At 42.1% G+C, this 15662-nt stretch overlaps 1 protein-coding gene across 5 annotated transcripts in view; it reads right to left on the reverse strand.

The window, feature by feature from the left end:
- NIN (ninein) overlaps nt 1–15662 on the reverse strand; it is a 116592-nt gene that overhangs the window by 33474 nt on the left and 67456 nt on the right. For 3 of the 5 annotated variants that reach the window (XM_064365854.1, XM_064365855.1, XM_064365856.1), the window contains exons 9-17: nt 14988–15124; nt 14484–14624; nt 14036–14210; nt 9723–9833; nt 9254–9343; nt 6851–6989; nt 4885–5006; nt 3134–3636; nt 76–2220 (exon numbers count right to left, since the gene is read on the reverse strand). In XM_064365854.1, coding sequence (XP_064221924.1) covers nt 76–2220; nt 3134–3636; nt 4885–5006; nt 6851–6989; nt 9254–9343; nt 9723–9833; nt 14036–14210; nt 14484–14624; nt 14988–15124 — 3563 coding nt within the window. The remainder of the gene's footprint in view (nt 1–75; nt 2221–3133; nt 3637–4884; nt 5007–6850; nt 6990–9253; nt 9344–9722; nt 9834–14035; nt 14211–14483; nt 14625–14987; nt 15125–15662) is intronic. The other 2 variants (XM_064365857.1, XM_064365858.1) reach the window with 1 other exon arrangement.

A 15662-nucleotide genomic window follows, 5' to 3' on the forward strand; every position in this document is an offset into this window, starting at 1 on the left:
CACAGCAAGCAGCGGAAGTTAGATTTGGTGAGGTGCGCTGTGGGATTCATGACGCCTAGAAGGTACATACATTACCTCAGAAGTTCAACTTTCTGCTGCATCTCACTGCACGTGATCTGCAAGTCATGCATCATTGCCTTCAGCTCTTCCTCCTTTTCTCCTTGAGAAAGTACATCTTTTCGCTTAACTAAAGTAGTGACTCTCTCCTTCAACTTCCTAGTCAGCTCCTGTAGCTTTGTTTTCTCCAGTTCTAATTCTGCTATTGTGGCCTGATGCTGAAAATGTCTGTCTTGAAAACTTAGGAAAGTAGTATCTTCCTCCAGTATAACTCGATTCTGTGCTCTTGGCCTTTCTTGATGTGTCTGAATTGTTCTGTGTAACCAGTCAATTTCATGTGCTTTTACTACTTTTTCTAAGAGCTGTTTATTCCCCTGCTCAAGGTACTGGTTTTCTTGTTTACTTTCTTCTATGACATGATGTACCCTCCTAACCCTGGGCACACACTCTTCCAGTGTCTGATCAAGCTCAAGTGTATTTCCAACAGGTTCGACTTCCAGGTTCTCTAAACTGGCTTCCCATAAGCAGCTGTCACACTGCTGGACCATGCTTTCCTGCAGCTTCTCAATTTTTCCTTGAAGTCTCAAAACCAGAACATTCAGCTCCTCATTTTCTATTCTGACCTCATCATAACTCTTTTCCAGGCTAAGGAATGTTTCAGTCACTTCCTCCATTTTCTTCAGCTCATCCTGCAACCTGAAAACCTCTGCAGTGAGTTCTTTATTATTTTCCAGTGCTTCATCATAGCGTGTCTCTATCACTCTCAGCTCTTCCTGAAGGCAGTCATTTTCTCGGCTCGCATCTTCATACAACAGCTTATACTTGGGAGAAGCCTCAGGGATTCTCTCAAGCATCTTTAGTTTCTTTTTTAGCAGAGAAACATCAAAAAGTAGGTCCTGTTTCTTTTCAGAAGCTCGATCACAGTCCGCGCATAACATAATCAGCTGTTCCTGAAGCTGACTAATCTGATTCTTCAGCTCCCAGGATTCGGTCCTGGTCTCTTCACTGTTTTCAAGCTCGGAAAAACCTTCTACTGAAGCTTCAGACTCCTCTAGTTTGACTCCCTGTCTCTGAGCAGAGCTTGTCCCTGTACTTCCCAGGTCCGGGACCTCATCATCTCCCAGGTCACTTAGGACACACCGCCTGGTCACACCTTCTACTTGCTTCATTTGGTTTTGCTGTAAAAACGGCTCTGTTTGTTCCACAGTATTTCCAAAAAACTCAGTAGTTGGCTCACCTAAACAGGAAGACATCACTATCCCTGGCTCCAGCTTTTGCAGCCTCTGCTGCAATCTAGAAATTTCAGTAGCCATTTTCACATTTTCCTTCACTGCTCGTTCATGAGCTCTCTGCAGGCTTAAGAGGACATCTCCATTTTCTTCCAACAGCTGCTCCCCTTGCTGAAGCAGGGACAGGGCTCCATCTCCTTCTACCTCCTCCTCTCCTATCACCTGGCAACCACTCTGAAGTGTGGAGAGAGGAGATGCTGCCTGCTGCATTTCCTTTATTTTACTCTGAAGTCTGGAGATTTCTGTGGTCATCTCAGCTCTTTCTCGATCTGCTTTCTCACAGGTTGCTTTGTGAATGTTCTCCATGGCCAGAAGCTTGGACATCATTTCCTGCCTTTCCTGGTCATGTTCCATTTCTAGTCTTTCCAGCCGCTGGCTAGCCAGCTGCTCCGAGGCCCCTGCCTGGCAAAGGACCTCCTCATGCTCCCTTGGTTCTCTTTCGTGACTGCTCTTCAGCTCGACTATCTTGTCAGACAGCAGGCTTTGCTGGGTTTCAGATACATTTCTTAGGTCTTCCAGGTCTTGGAGTAGCTGCTCTCTCTCGATGACCATGCTGTTCAAATGTTCTTTGTAAGTTTTCTCCAGCATCTCCCTCTCCTGGGTCAGGACCAGAGAATTTGCTTTCTCTCTCTTAAGAGTCTCTTTCAGCAGCTCCCGGGCCTCTGCACACTCCTGGGTGAGCTCGTCCTTCTCAAACTCCCACTGGGATTTCTCCTCGCGCTGCTGTTCCTGGAGGTCCTTCAGCTCTTGGCGGTAGCGCCCCTCCAGGCTTTGCAGAGCGCTTTCACACCTCTCAGTAACTTTCTGACAATCAGACTGAAACTGGGCTTCTATCTGAGAGGTTCTTCTATTACACTCTGTTTCCATTTTTTCCCTAAATGTAGTCAACATACAGCATTATTGAAACTGCCAACTCCAGAAGCAAACAAAAATCATTTTCCCATGCACTGAGAAAGCTGCTAAGCAGACAACTGAAATACTCCCTAAAAATGGTCTTAACTTACTCCTATATGATTTATTTATACTGGAAAGGGATCTCATTTCTGAAAGCTAAGACTGGCAGCCATAATTCACTTAAAAGACTTACCTCTCTCTGGAGTTAGGGGAAAATCTTAGAAACTAATTTCTCTGGCATACTCCTGGATGTATTTGTTTATGGATTTTTAAACCAAAGACTTAAATGACCAAATGCACATTAATCTAATCCCTAACTTGGGAAATATATACCATTCCTTCATTTTAATTAAGCATGCATTATAGGATATCGATCACATAAACCACACATATTAACAAATTCATTCTGCCTTTGCTTCTTATTTAACCAAGTAGCACCAAGTAAATCAGGGTGTGATGAAACGAAGCCCTGGGATTTCACATGAGGAAGGTAGGCACAAAGTGCTGTTTCTTAACTCTAGGAGGAAATGTAATCTTGCCTGGAATCCAGTTTATTAATAGCTTTTCTCAGAAAGCAATAGGATTGAGCTAGGAAGGAACCACTTTTGGAATAATCTTATCCTCCTCTTGAGCCTTGTAAGGTATAATAAATCTTAATACAAGGAATACCTTCCTCTTTTACAAACATAACGAAACGAAAACAGTTCCAATCAACCCAAGGTAGGCTCACATCAAAACAGTAGCAAAAGCAGTCAAAAATATTTCAAAGAATCTCATCAATCAATGGGCTATTACTATGCCTTCTAATTTCTCCAAGTCTCTTAAGCAACTGGCACTTCTAATGCCCCAAGAGATGGCACCCCAGGCAGCTCCATTTCCCCTCACTTTCTTACCTTCCCTCCTGAAGCTCCCTTTGGTGCTTTTCCAAGAGCTCTTTTCTCAACTCCTCTTTCTCAAGAGTGTACCTCTCCCCCAGGCTTGTTAGCTGCTCCTGGTGAAACCGCTCTAGTTCCTGAGTCAAGCCTCTCACCTTCTCTTCCGTCCAGGCGCTACTCTGAAGGGCTTCCCTCTCCCGCTCAAAGCTGGCCTGAGCCTGCGCCAGTCTAGCCTTGAGCTCCATCTCATGTTCCAGCCTCAGAGTCTCCTGCAGGTGAGCCTTTTCCTCCTCAAGCTTCACTTGCAGCTCTTTTTTCTCCTCCTCATGTCTGCAGGTGGCCTCATGATGTGCCTCCTTGAGCACCTCAGCCTGCCCCTGAAGTTCAGCAATTTCATTTTTAAGGTCACTTATTTGTTTTTCCAAGGTGTGCATTTCGTTCTCATGCCTTTGCTTCATGTTTTCCTGCGCCTTCTCGCAGCTGACCATGGTTTCATCCAGCTGCTTTTCATAATGGCGCACCTGAAAGCAGAGAGTGACACCACCACCAGATTACTCAGCTCAGGGCAACTGAAAGGGAAGTAATGAAGCAGCAAGTACTTTTTTTTTTTCGTACAAGACATTTCTCAGTTTCCCCATCTTGTTTTAAAGTAACTGAATTTAACACTTTAAACAAGATATTTAAGTCAAGCATGGTTTACATATCTCTTTTAACTGATTGAATTTTATTAGTCTCTGCTCACTGCAACCTCCATCTCCCAGGCTTGAGCAATCCTCCCACCTCCACCTCCTGAGTAGCTAGAACTACAGGCACACACCACCATGCCCTGCTATTTTTTTTTTTTTTTTTTTTTGGTAGAGATGGGGTCTCGCCATGTTGCCCAGACTGGTCCTGAACTCCTAGGCTCAAGTGATCTGCCCGCCTCAGCCTCCCAAAGTGTTGGGATTACAGGCATGAGCCTCTGTGCCCTGCTGGGTCTTAAAATATTTAATTAAATTCAAATATTTATTGAACACCTATCAGGTACTTGAAGGCCTCAGAATACAACGTTGGGTAAGACGTGGTCCCTGCTATCCAGGAGAAACCAGTCTAGACATGGATATGACAACTATCAGTACAGTAGGAGGCAGAAAATAAAAGGTATAGAAAAAAGAGCTACAATATAACCCAGGGATTTGAAGGAGGGAAAAAATCACATTTTTGTTGGAGAAATTCAAGAATGGCTTCATGCAAAAGGCATTAGCTATAAACCCCCAAGGGTAAGTAGACTTTCAAGAGGCAGAAAGAAACTAATATTAGCATAGTTTGTAACAGCACAAGCAAAAGAGGACACAGTTGGATGGACAACTGGGAACTGTAGCTGGAGGAGAAGGTCACTCAAAAGAATGGTGTCGGAGAAGACTGGAAACATAAGTTGAAGCCTTCTGGTGAAGAGTTTAGAGGCCAAGGTTCAGAACTTGTACCAAATTTAGTAGGTAATGCAACACGAAAGGGCTTTTGTTAGTTTCACTGAGATTTTTTTAGAAATAAACTGGAGCTAATATAATGGCTTTCAAGCTTCACATTCCATGATTGCCAGGGCTAAAGATACTGCATTTTGGAGAAACTCTCTCTCCAGAAAAAATCAACCTACAAAACTATCCTGAGGATGTGGGTTCCCAGCATAGAATATGCTGCTCTGTGAGAAAAAAGAATTGGAAATGCTCTCCACACATAAGGTTGTGAGAGCCAAAAGAAATTAGAGAAGTGGATTGGTGGGAAGGACTTACTTTGTCTTCGAGCTCCAGTTTGAGGCAACATATGTCCCTGTGATGTTGTTCTTTCATCTGTTCAATGACCAGCTCTGCCTCAATGCTCATATTCAATGGGTTGCATTCTTCAGAACCGAGCCCTGAAATTCAACACATGAGACCCATTGATCCTGTGGCAGGTTCTTTCAGTAACACAATGTGGCATCTGACGAGGGACATCCAATTTAACTAAGGAATAATTTCCAGCCTGAATTGCCACAGATGTGAACTAATAGGAAATAACAGAAACCAAGAGAAGTCTTTTCTCTTTTCAGGCATTAGGGCAAACAAGAAGAAATGAAGGTGAACGGATTATTTCATGTACAGGCAGTGGATGAAACCTTAATAGAATCCATCCCTTTGAACAGTAGGTGGCGGTGGTGGTGGAAATTCTTGCTTAAAGGTGACTACCTCCTAAGGAAAATGCTGCAAATTGAGGTAACAGCATGAGGTAGTTTGGTCAAACCAACCAGACTCCTACCTCTCTAGCAAATACTGAATGACGATGTGGCAGGAAAATAAATGGCCAGCATACTTGTTGCTGTGCCTTGAGGAGTTACCTTCATGGGTCACGCTATCTACAACCCATCGCTCCACATTACAGAAGACTGGCTATTTCCTATGAATTTCCTGGAGTGTGGGTAGATCCCCATTTTAAATTATCAGCTAAATTAAAAAAAAAAATAGGGCATAGGTTAGGAACCAGGATAGAGGCAGTTAGTTGTGGGCAGAAATTCTCAACTCATGCATGAACTCATCTCTGCAACTGCCCATGATAATGACTGAGAGTAACACTGAAAATATAAAGTATAAGTTGGGGGCTGAGCTTATATATAGATGCAAAGATTATGTCTAATCTCTTAAGGCAAGGGGACCCAAAATAGCTTTGTATGTGGGGCTACACAGGCAGATGGGAGAAAGGGACTTTTCTTGGGTACAGGTCTAGCAGCTGAGATTGGCAGTCTTGCTTTGGGCCTTCTCTTCATATTTGATGGCATATTCCCAACTGAGAAGTAACACCCAGGGTGTGAGCCACATCACGATCATACAGCTTCTTGTCCCTATGAGGAACAACCCCAACGCTTGGCCATCTATGGAAAAGTCCCTAACAGCTGCTGAGATATATCATATTGTGAGATCCTCAGACTAGAATGAGCTAAGAATCAGGAGGTCTTAAGGCCTCTTTGTCTCCTCCCTCCCCAGTCTGTTAATTATTCTACAGTAAGAGGAGGAATAAACCACCTGTGTAAGAACAACACTCCTATCCCAAGTAGCACTGAAGAAAGTTATTTATAACAGAATAACTGATTATGAGTGCTCTCTGAAATCTAAATTCAACACACCAAGAAAAAAGGCAGGCTATCAGGAGAGAGGAAAGGCGCTCATAGTTAATGCGGAAAGCTCCCAAACTCTGCCTTCCAAACTTGCCACTCAAAATCTTCCTCCAAGGCACAGGAGGCCAGCCCTTATTTACCTTCTTTGTTCTGCTAAGGCAATACGAACATTGAGCACAGCCAACATAAGAAAACCAGCTATGGATTCTGTAGTTTCTTTCTGGCTGGCCTGCTCTCTAAAGCCACCTTCCTGCCAGTTAGGCGCGCTCTTTGAAGGGGACAGCAAGAGCTCAGTGTCTGGATTCTAATACTCCCAAGGCCTAGATTCCCAGATTTTCAGCCAGTTTTTTGTTTGTTTTGTTAAACAAAGCAAATACCCTTGTGGTTTGATTCTTCCATTCCTTTGTTGACGCATAACAAAATCAGATGGAAATGTTCTCATAAAAACTTCAAGGACAAATGAAAAACCAGACCATGAGTTATTTAAGAGTATGGCCAAAGTCTTTTTTTTTTTTTTTTTCAGGTTGCCAAAGTGTTGCAATTTTATACTGAACCATGGTTCTAAAAGCAAAGGTAAAGGCTTTATCTAAAACCTGTCTGAATGTGTTTACCCTGGTTGGGCTCAATGCCACCGCTGTTAGCATCAAGTTCTTCTGACAGTGAGTTCTTCAAGGGAAGCCTGGGCACTCTGCCTTGCGCACGATATTCTTCCAGCTCAGACTGGAGTTCATCTACCTGGTCTTGTAATACCTGGGGTTTAAAAACCAACACAGGTCTTAGACATGACACCAAAAGCACAAGCAACAACAATAACAACAACAAAAAGGATAAACCGGACATCATCAAAACAAACTCTTTTGTGCTTAAAAGGACACCATCATTGGGAAAGTAAAAATGTTTTGCAAATTATGTATCTGATAAGGGACTTGTCACTAGAATATATAAAGGCTATTAAAACTCAATAATAAGACAATTTTTAAAATGGGCAAATTATTTGAATATTTCTCTAATGAAAATATACAGATGACTAATAAATACATGTAAAAGATACTCAATATCAGTACCTATCAGGGAAATACAAATCAAAGCCACAATGAGATAGCATTTCACACCCACTAGGGTGGCAAGAATCAAAAAGACTTACAATAATGACTGTTGGTGAAGAAGTGGAGAAATTGGAACTATCATACTAGTGAGAATATAAAATAGTGCAACCACTTTGGAAGAAGTTTGGCAGTTCCTCAAAAGGTTAAACGTAGGGTTACCATACAACCTAGGTGTATGCCCACACAAAAACTTGCACACAAATTTTCGTAGCTGCATTATTCATAACAGCCAAAACCCCCCAAATGTCCATTAACTGGTGAATGGAAAAACAAAATGTGGTCTCTCGACACAATGGAATGTTATTCAAGAAATGAAGAACTGATACATGCTACAACATGGATGAACTTTAAAAACATTATGCTAAATGAAGGAAGTCGGTCACAAAGGGCTATTATAAGATTCCATATATATGAAACACATAGAATAGGCAAATCTGTAAAGAGTAGATTAGTAGTTGCCTAGGGCTGGGGACATGGGAGAGATTATGGCTAAGTGGAGTAGGGGTTTCTTCCTGGGGTGATGAAAATGTTCTAAAATTGAATGCGGTGATGTTTACACAATTCTGTCAATACAATAAAAGATTGAATTTATACCTTCAATGGGTAAAACATAAAGTGTATAAAGCTGTTAAGAAAACAAGTGGATGAGGCTGGGCACGGTGGCTCACACCTGATTCCCAGCCCTTTGGGAGGCAAATCACTTGAGGTCAGGAGTTCAAGACCAGCCGGGCCAACATAGTGAAACCCTGTCTCTACTAAAAAAAAAACACAACAAAAATTAGCCAGGTGTTATGGTGAGCACCTGTAATCCTAGCTACTCAGGAGACTGAGGCAAGAGAATCGCTTGAATCCAGGAAGGGGAGGCTGCAGTGAGCCAACATCAAGCCACTGCACTTCAGCCTGGGTGACAGAGCAAGACTCTGTCTCAAAAGAAAGAAAGAAAATAAGTAGATGAACTGGGGGAATTTCTGAAGGTAGAGCTGACAAATTTTACTGATGAATTCATTAAATTTAAAGACATTTAGAAAATACCTTTGTTTGATTGGAACCGTCAGCTAAAACTTAATTATGAAAGCAGTAGAAATGTTTCTTTTCTTAAACATGCACGTGTATTTCCTGAAAAGGAGGGCTACAAGTAACTTCATATTATGATTGTTTTCCTCATCCCTGCACAATTAAAACTTTTATTGTAGCAGTTGGAACTCAGTTATATTTGTCTTATTAAAATGAACACATGTTTCTAGTTTAAGAAAAAAATTCAAATTCCTAACTTTAGGGCAATGTTTTTTAAGTCAAAGATTCTTGTTATTTGTAAAAATGTTTGTGTCTCTCCTGGCAGAAATTGGGAATGGTTTACTAGTGAAGACTTGAGTGGTTTCTGCTTCATTTGCATTTTATAAATAAATGGAGTAAGGAATGTATTCCGAGAAAAAAAAAAAACCCACAGGACAAACCCAAATCACATCAGATTAGGTCTGCAACAATCAATCAGAAAAGGCTAATTTTTGAATAAGCACATCACCATGCCCACATATTCCTCCATTTGGAGTAAAACCACATTTTCCTCTCAGCACCAGCAATTTCTGACATAGATGAAGCAGACTTAAATGCAGTTTGCATAATTTCTTATAGTTCAGGATACTGAATAATAATGTTAATAGCTAACATTTATGTAAATGCTTACTCTATCCTTGGTTCTGTTCTAAGCACTTTACATATACTCACTCAACGGAATTTTCACTACAACCTTTTGTGGTGGGTGCTTTTATTTTTTACCATTTTATGCATAAGGAATTGAAGCGCCCACAGATTAAGTGACTTGCTTAGGGTCACAGAGCTAGGGAACAGCGAAGCTAGGATCTGAACCCAGGCACTCCCGCACTTACTCAGTGTTCTCTGTCTACCTACCCTGCACTGCTGCTCATACTCATTTCTCATCTGTGTCAATCTCTCCTCTTGCAGGAAGAACTCAGCACTGCTGGGATCGAGGTCACCAAACTAGAAGGAGAAAAGGGCAAAGCCGTCATTTTTCCCGAGTGCCCTTCTTTGACCCAGCACAGCACAGGCCCAGTTTCTGGTATTCACCCAGTCTCTTGAGTATGATAGGCATGTGACATCTAAGCACAGACACCAACTGAGTGATGGGGAGAACACACTGAGTGATGTGTTCAATGAAGGCAGGGATCATTTCTCGGTGCCAGGCAATGTTCTCCTTCATAACTAACTTAGTAAATTATATCCCTGCAAAAGTTAGAGCTCCCTTTAGCTACTCCAGTAATTCCCTAATAAAAGTGTTCTGGTGGCATTGTTTCTGTTCTTTTGAGTAAACTACATAAAGTAGGCTGCCTAGCAGGAAATTAGATTTGAGCAGATTTACCTTTTCTGCTAATACATTTTCCAAATTTCGCTGAAGTTTGTTCGTCAGATTCTCATATTCTGCCAACTTCTCTGCATTTTCCAGAAGCTCATTTTCCAGACGACTGTTTTCCTGAACAAGCATGGGGAAATTTAATGCGGCACAGATTAAGAAATTAGCAAACTGTGGTACCATGTTATATATAGCATAAATCAGTACTGTAAAGATGTTTACCATCTTAAAAGTTGTAAACTACAGGAGGCAAAAGTAAATATAAAAGGTTGATATCTATTTTGTAACAAAAAAAGTTTGCCTTTTTGTTTCTGATCACATAGGACTGTACTGTCCAAAAGAGGTAGCTGCCAGTAGCCACACAGGGTACTAAGCCCCCGAAGTGTGTCTAGTACAAACTGTAAGAGTAAAATACATACCAGACTGAATAGCCCCAAAATGTAAAACAGCTCAGTAATAATTTTTGTATACTGATGTGTCAATGTGATAATCTTTTTGAGATACTGGATTAAACAAGATGGTTTGAAATTAGTTTCACCTGTTTCTTTTCACCTTTCAATGTGGCTACTTGCAAACTGAAATTACATGTGTGGCTTGCATTATATATCTATTGGACAGCACTGCCGTAAAATATAAAAATATTCTTAATAGACGGTATTGACAAATGAAAGAAAATTATTACAAAATACCTTGTTCAGCTGCCAGCAAAAGAAGACTCAGAAAAAGTATAAAAAGTAGAGTAACTCTAAAATAAATTTATTGATATGATTTGGTTTTTATTTAACTTACAAATTTATTTTGGTTTAAAGATGGCAAAACTGCACATATAAATTGCTCATGATTTGTATATGTTTGTTATAATAAAGTAACACAGCAACTAAAACCCACAAAAGTTTTCTTGATTTAAAAGGATCTGTATATATAGTATTCTCAAGAAAGATTTCCAACAACATTTGCTAAAATACACACACACACACACACACACACACACACGCACACGCCATTTGACATTTTTCTTTTCCAATGTTAAAGGCTGATTGGAAGAACACCATTTTCAAAGTACATTTCGCCAAAAGAATACAGAGCCAGTATATTTTTAGTATATTCTAGTTCACACCCTCATACACCAACGTAAGTAAAAAATAATGTACCTGGAGCATTTAAAAAACACTACCTTCCCCTAAAATGCCAATTCTATACCATTAATCTTTCAAAGTACATCTAAATGTAGAGGCTAGAACAACATGGAGTAATCTCCTTGTATCAGGCAGTGTAGTTTACTTGCTGCTCCGGAGATTGACAAATCAGATACTGTGATTATCTTGGGGAGGGAGGTGGATGTGGATACAACTCTATATGACCAAATGGGAAATATGCTATCTCTTGGCAAGAAAAAAGTAAATGTAATGGGAATGAAAAAGTAATTTGGACTGCAGTGTTGGGGAAAGCAGTGAAGGAGCATAAATGTGCTCTGCCCTCTGGGGCATGGAGAGAGCTGAGGTAGGTGCAGTGGGGTCGGGGAGGGCATGGCATTGGGACTTGCTGGCAGGAGCTCAAGTTTGAAAGGTATGAGGACCTAATTAAACTCCACAGCTTCTGCACAGCAAAAGAAACAATCATTAGAGTGAACCGGCAACCAACGGAATGGGAAAAAATTTTTGCAATCTACCTGTCTGACAAAGAGCTAATATCCAGAATCTATAAAGAACTAAAACAGATTTACAAGAAAAAAAACAAAAAAAAACCATCCAAAAGTGGGAGAAGGATATGAACAGACACTTTTCAAAAGAAGACATATATGAGGCCAACAAACATGAAAAATTGCTCATCGTCACTGGTCATTAGAGAAATCCAAATCAAAACAACATTGAGATACCATCTCACACCAGTTAGAATGGCAATCATTAAAAAATCTGGAGACAACAGATGCTGGAGAGGATGAGGAGAAATAGGAACACTTTTACACTGTTGGTGGGAGTGTACACTAGTTCAACCATTGTGGAAGACAGTGTGGTGATTCCTCAAGGACCCAGAAATAGAAATTCCATTTGACCCAGCAATCCCATTACTGGGTATATACCCAAAGGATTATAAATCATTCTATTATAAAGACACATGCCCAAGTATGTTCATAGCAGCACTGTTTACAATAGCAAAGACCTGGAACCAACCCAAATGCCCATCAATGATAGACTGGACAAGGAAAATGTGGTATATATACACCATGGAACACTATGCAGCCATAAAAAATGATGTGTTTGTATCCTTTGTAGGAACGTGGATGAATCTGGAAACCATCATTCTCAGCAAACTGACACAAGAACAGAAAATCAAACACTGCATGTTCTCACTGATAGGCGGGTGTTGAACAATGAGAACACATGGACACAGGGAGGGGAGCATCACACACTGGGGTCTGTTGGGGGGGAATAGGGGAGGGACAGTGTGGGGTAAGGAGGTTGGGGAGGGATAACATGGGAGAAATGACAGATGCAGGCGACGGGGGGATGGAGGCAGCAAACCACATTGCCATGTGTATACCTATGCAACAGTCCTGCATGATCTGCACATGTACCCCAGAACCTAAAGTACAATTTAAAAAAAGAAAAAAAAAAGAAAGGTATGTGGATGAGCTCCCTTTCAGGAGCCTGGACTGCTAACACATTGTTTTTGTTGTTGTTTTCTGCAAAGGGTGGTAACTGCACAACTGCAACTGATCTTTAGTTAGGTAACTGGTAGCCATATGGAGGTGGAAGAGATGGAAGAAAGAACTGATCAGGATACACATTAATTAACTGAGACATCATAATCAATTCTGAACCTAATTCGAGGCTGGAGAAATGCAGAGGAAGGAGATAAATCTGAGAGTCACTTCAAAGCATCAACATAACTTACAGACTGATAAGTAACAATGAGGGAAGATGACGAGGATTTTAGCTTCTGAGACTTACACCTCATGGTGTTGATATTGATTAGGGAGAAATTCACGAGAGGAAACAGATGGCTAGGGAGTGATAACTAGCTCAGGTTTTGATGTGAAGAGTTAGCAATAACAGCAAACATTTCCTACACACTTATTACTTTCCAGACACTGGATGTGCATCATCTCATTCAGTCTCCGCATCAGTTCTATAGTTCCACATCTATATTATGATGGTGCCCATTTTTAACATTAGGAAACAGACTGAAGAACCTGATCAAAGTCTTTCAGTAAGTGGTGGTACCCAGATGTGAACCAGGCAGCCTGACTCCAGAGCCTTTGTACCTTATTACCTGGTGTAAGAGTCCAGGAAAGAGAAGGACCACTTCCTTCACTGAGGCACAGGAAAGACGGGAGGATGTTTGAGAGGCAAGGTACATTTGGAGGCCGAGATGGGAGGATCGTTTGAGGCCAGGGTTTGCTACCAGCCTAGGTATCATAACAAGACCTCGTTTCTCCACAATTTTTTTTTTAGACACAGAATCTTGCTCTGTCACCCAGGCTGGAGTGCAGTGACACGATCTCCACTCACTATAACCTCCATCTCCCAGGTCCAAGCAATTCTTCTGCCTCAGCCTCCCGAGTAGCTGGGATTACAGGCACTCACCACTACACCCAGCTAATTTTTTGTATTTTTAGTAGAGACAGGGCTTTACCATGTTGGCCAGGCTGATCTTTAACTTCTGACCTCAAATGATCTGCCCTCCTCGGCCTCCAAAAGCGCTGGGATTGCAAAAAAAAAAAAAATTTTTTTTAATTAGCTGAGCATAATAACATAAGCCTATAGTCCCAGCTACTTGGCAGGCTGAGGCTGCTGGATCACTTGGGCCTAGGAGTTTGAGGCTGCAATAAGCTGTGATTGCGCCACTATACTCCAGTCTGGGTGACAGAGTGAGACCCCATCTCAAAAGAGAAGAAAGGGCACATTTGGAGGCCGAGAGAAACGCATCCATGTAGCAGGAGGCAAGGCCATCTGCTAAGAATGTGGGGAGCGGGCAGGCAAGGAGAGAGGGCTCTGAGGGTGAGAGCAGGTTTGGAGGAGTAGCTGGAAGAACCAAGGGGTCAGGTAGGTGCCAAACAGTCCTGAAGACCCAGTGCACCCACAGCGGGAGAGAAGAACAAGATACGCTAACCAATATTGTGAGCAAACCAGGAGACTGGGTAGCCCTGCTGAAAACCAGATTCTAGCAGGGCTCTGCCAAGTCTGGGTGAAGACCAAGCTGGGCAAACTTAGAGGATTTTTGGACTGAACTCTGTGCAAACATGCCCCCTTCCAAAGCTGTAGTTTTCCACATGGTATTCCCAGCAGGGACGCAGACCACAGAACTAATACGATGATTACCTTTAAAGAGAGGGCAAGGCGGTCCCGGATATAGTTCTCTTCTGTTTTTGCCTTTTCGATTTCCTGTTCAAGTTCTAAACGCTGCTTGCCCGCCTGCTGCAGGATCTGCTCTCTCTCTTTTCGGAGTTCATTTTTTAAGGCTCCTATTCGCTCCTTGTACTCTGCATCCAGTTTCCTGTAAGGAAGAAAAACGACAAGCTGCCTTCACATCTTTCAGAGGTCCCAGTATCGATCCACCAAAAATGGAAACACAGAAACACAGAGATGAAAAGCACCTGAATAAAATATCTAGTGTGTCCTGCTTCCCCTTAGGGCTTGGCCACACCTAAATCACTCCAGCAGGTGTGGTCAACAGGCTGGCCAGCAGAGTTCCCTACGCTCTGTTCTGCCCCCGCAGCTGCAGACACCACTGCTCTGGGCCAGGGTGGTGGGTGAGGAGGGGCCTCACCTGAGGTTGTACTCATTCCGCCGCTCTATGGCCGCATGGTGATCATCTACCTCTGAGGCCATTAAAGACTTGAGCTTCTCGGCCTTGTCCAGATCAGATCGTAGCTTCTCTTTTTCTCTGACCACTTGATCAACTCGTTCCCTAGGATCAGAAATACACTGAGTTAATGGGAAACTGTTTCTAAGCAACAAGTAGACCCAGAAAAGCTCTCATCTGGCTTGCATCAATACAGAAGCAAAACCAAGACAACCAAAACCCTCCCGAAACAAAAAGGCACTTCACCCTTCCCTTCAAAAGCCTACATGTCCATCTAAGTTCTCTGTAATTTTCCTACAGTTTAAGGAAATGATAAACTGTAGGAAACAAAGTGATTCCTGCATCTGAATGACAGAAGATGAGCAATGTTTGTATACAGAATAGAAGGACGTCTATCCAAGGCATCTGAATGACCTGCTGGACAAGTCAGAAAGGGAATGGGGCAGGCGAACCTTCGGCTCAACTCACAACAAATGCCGGATTTCAACCTTAAAGCTGGCCAGAGCTGCCTGGTGAATGCTGTTCTTAGTGACCAAAAGTTCATTTTCAAGAGCCAGTGTTAATTCTGTCAAGTTGATATTTCCATCAAGGCTGAAATCCAGGGCCTACAAATCAGAACAAAACAAAGCATAAGTTCAAAAACAAATCACTCATTCCACCCTCTGAAAGCAGAAAACATGAAGATTATACAAACTCTGAGAGTTGACAATGATCTAGAAAGTAGACAATTCCATTTCTTTAGTGATTGCCTAGAAACAGCCATCAATCTAGAACACAGTTAAGTTTTCTCTAAGAAAAGTATAACATGGTTATTTGCATTAAAACTAAAAAAAACCATCTTGGCCGGGTGCAGTGGCTAATGCTCATAATCCCAGCATTTTGGGAGGCTGAGGTGGGCGTATCATTTGAGGTCAGGAGTTCAAGACCAGCCTGGCCAACATGGTAAAACCCCGTCTCTACTAAAAATACAAAAATTGGCCGGGCGCAGTGGCTCACGCCTGTAATCCCAGCACTTTGGGAGGCCGAGGCGGGTGGATCACGAGGTCAAGAGATCGAGACCATCCTGGTCAACATGGTGAAACCCCGTCTCTACTAATACAAAAAATTAGCTGGGCACGGTGGCGCGTGCCTGTAATCCCAGCT

This window comes from Aotus nancymaae, unplaced genomic scaffold, assembly GCF_030222135.1.
Source record: "Aotus nancymaae isolate 86718 unplaced genomic scaffold, 86718_ANA_hifiasm-v0.15.2.pri h1tg000062l, whole genome shotgun sequence".
Lineage (NCBI taxonomy): Eukaryota > Metazoa > Chordata > Mammalia > Primates > Aotidae > Aotus > Aotus nancymaae.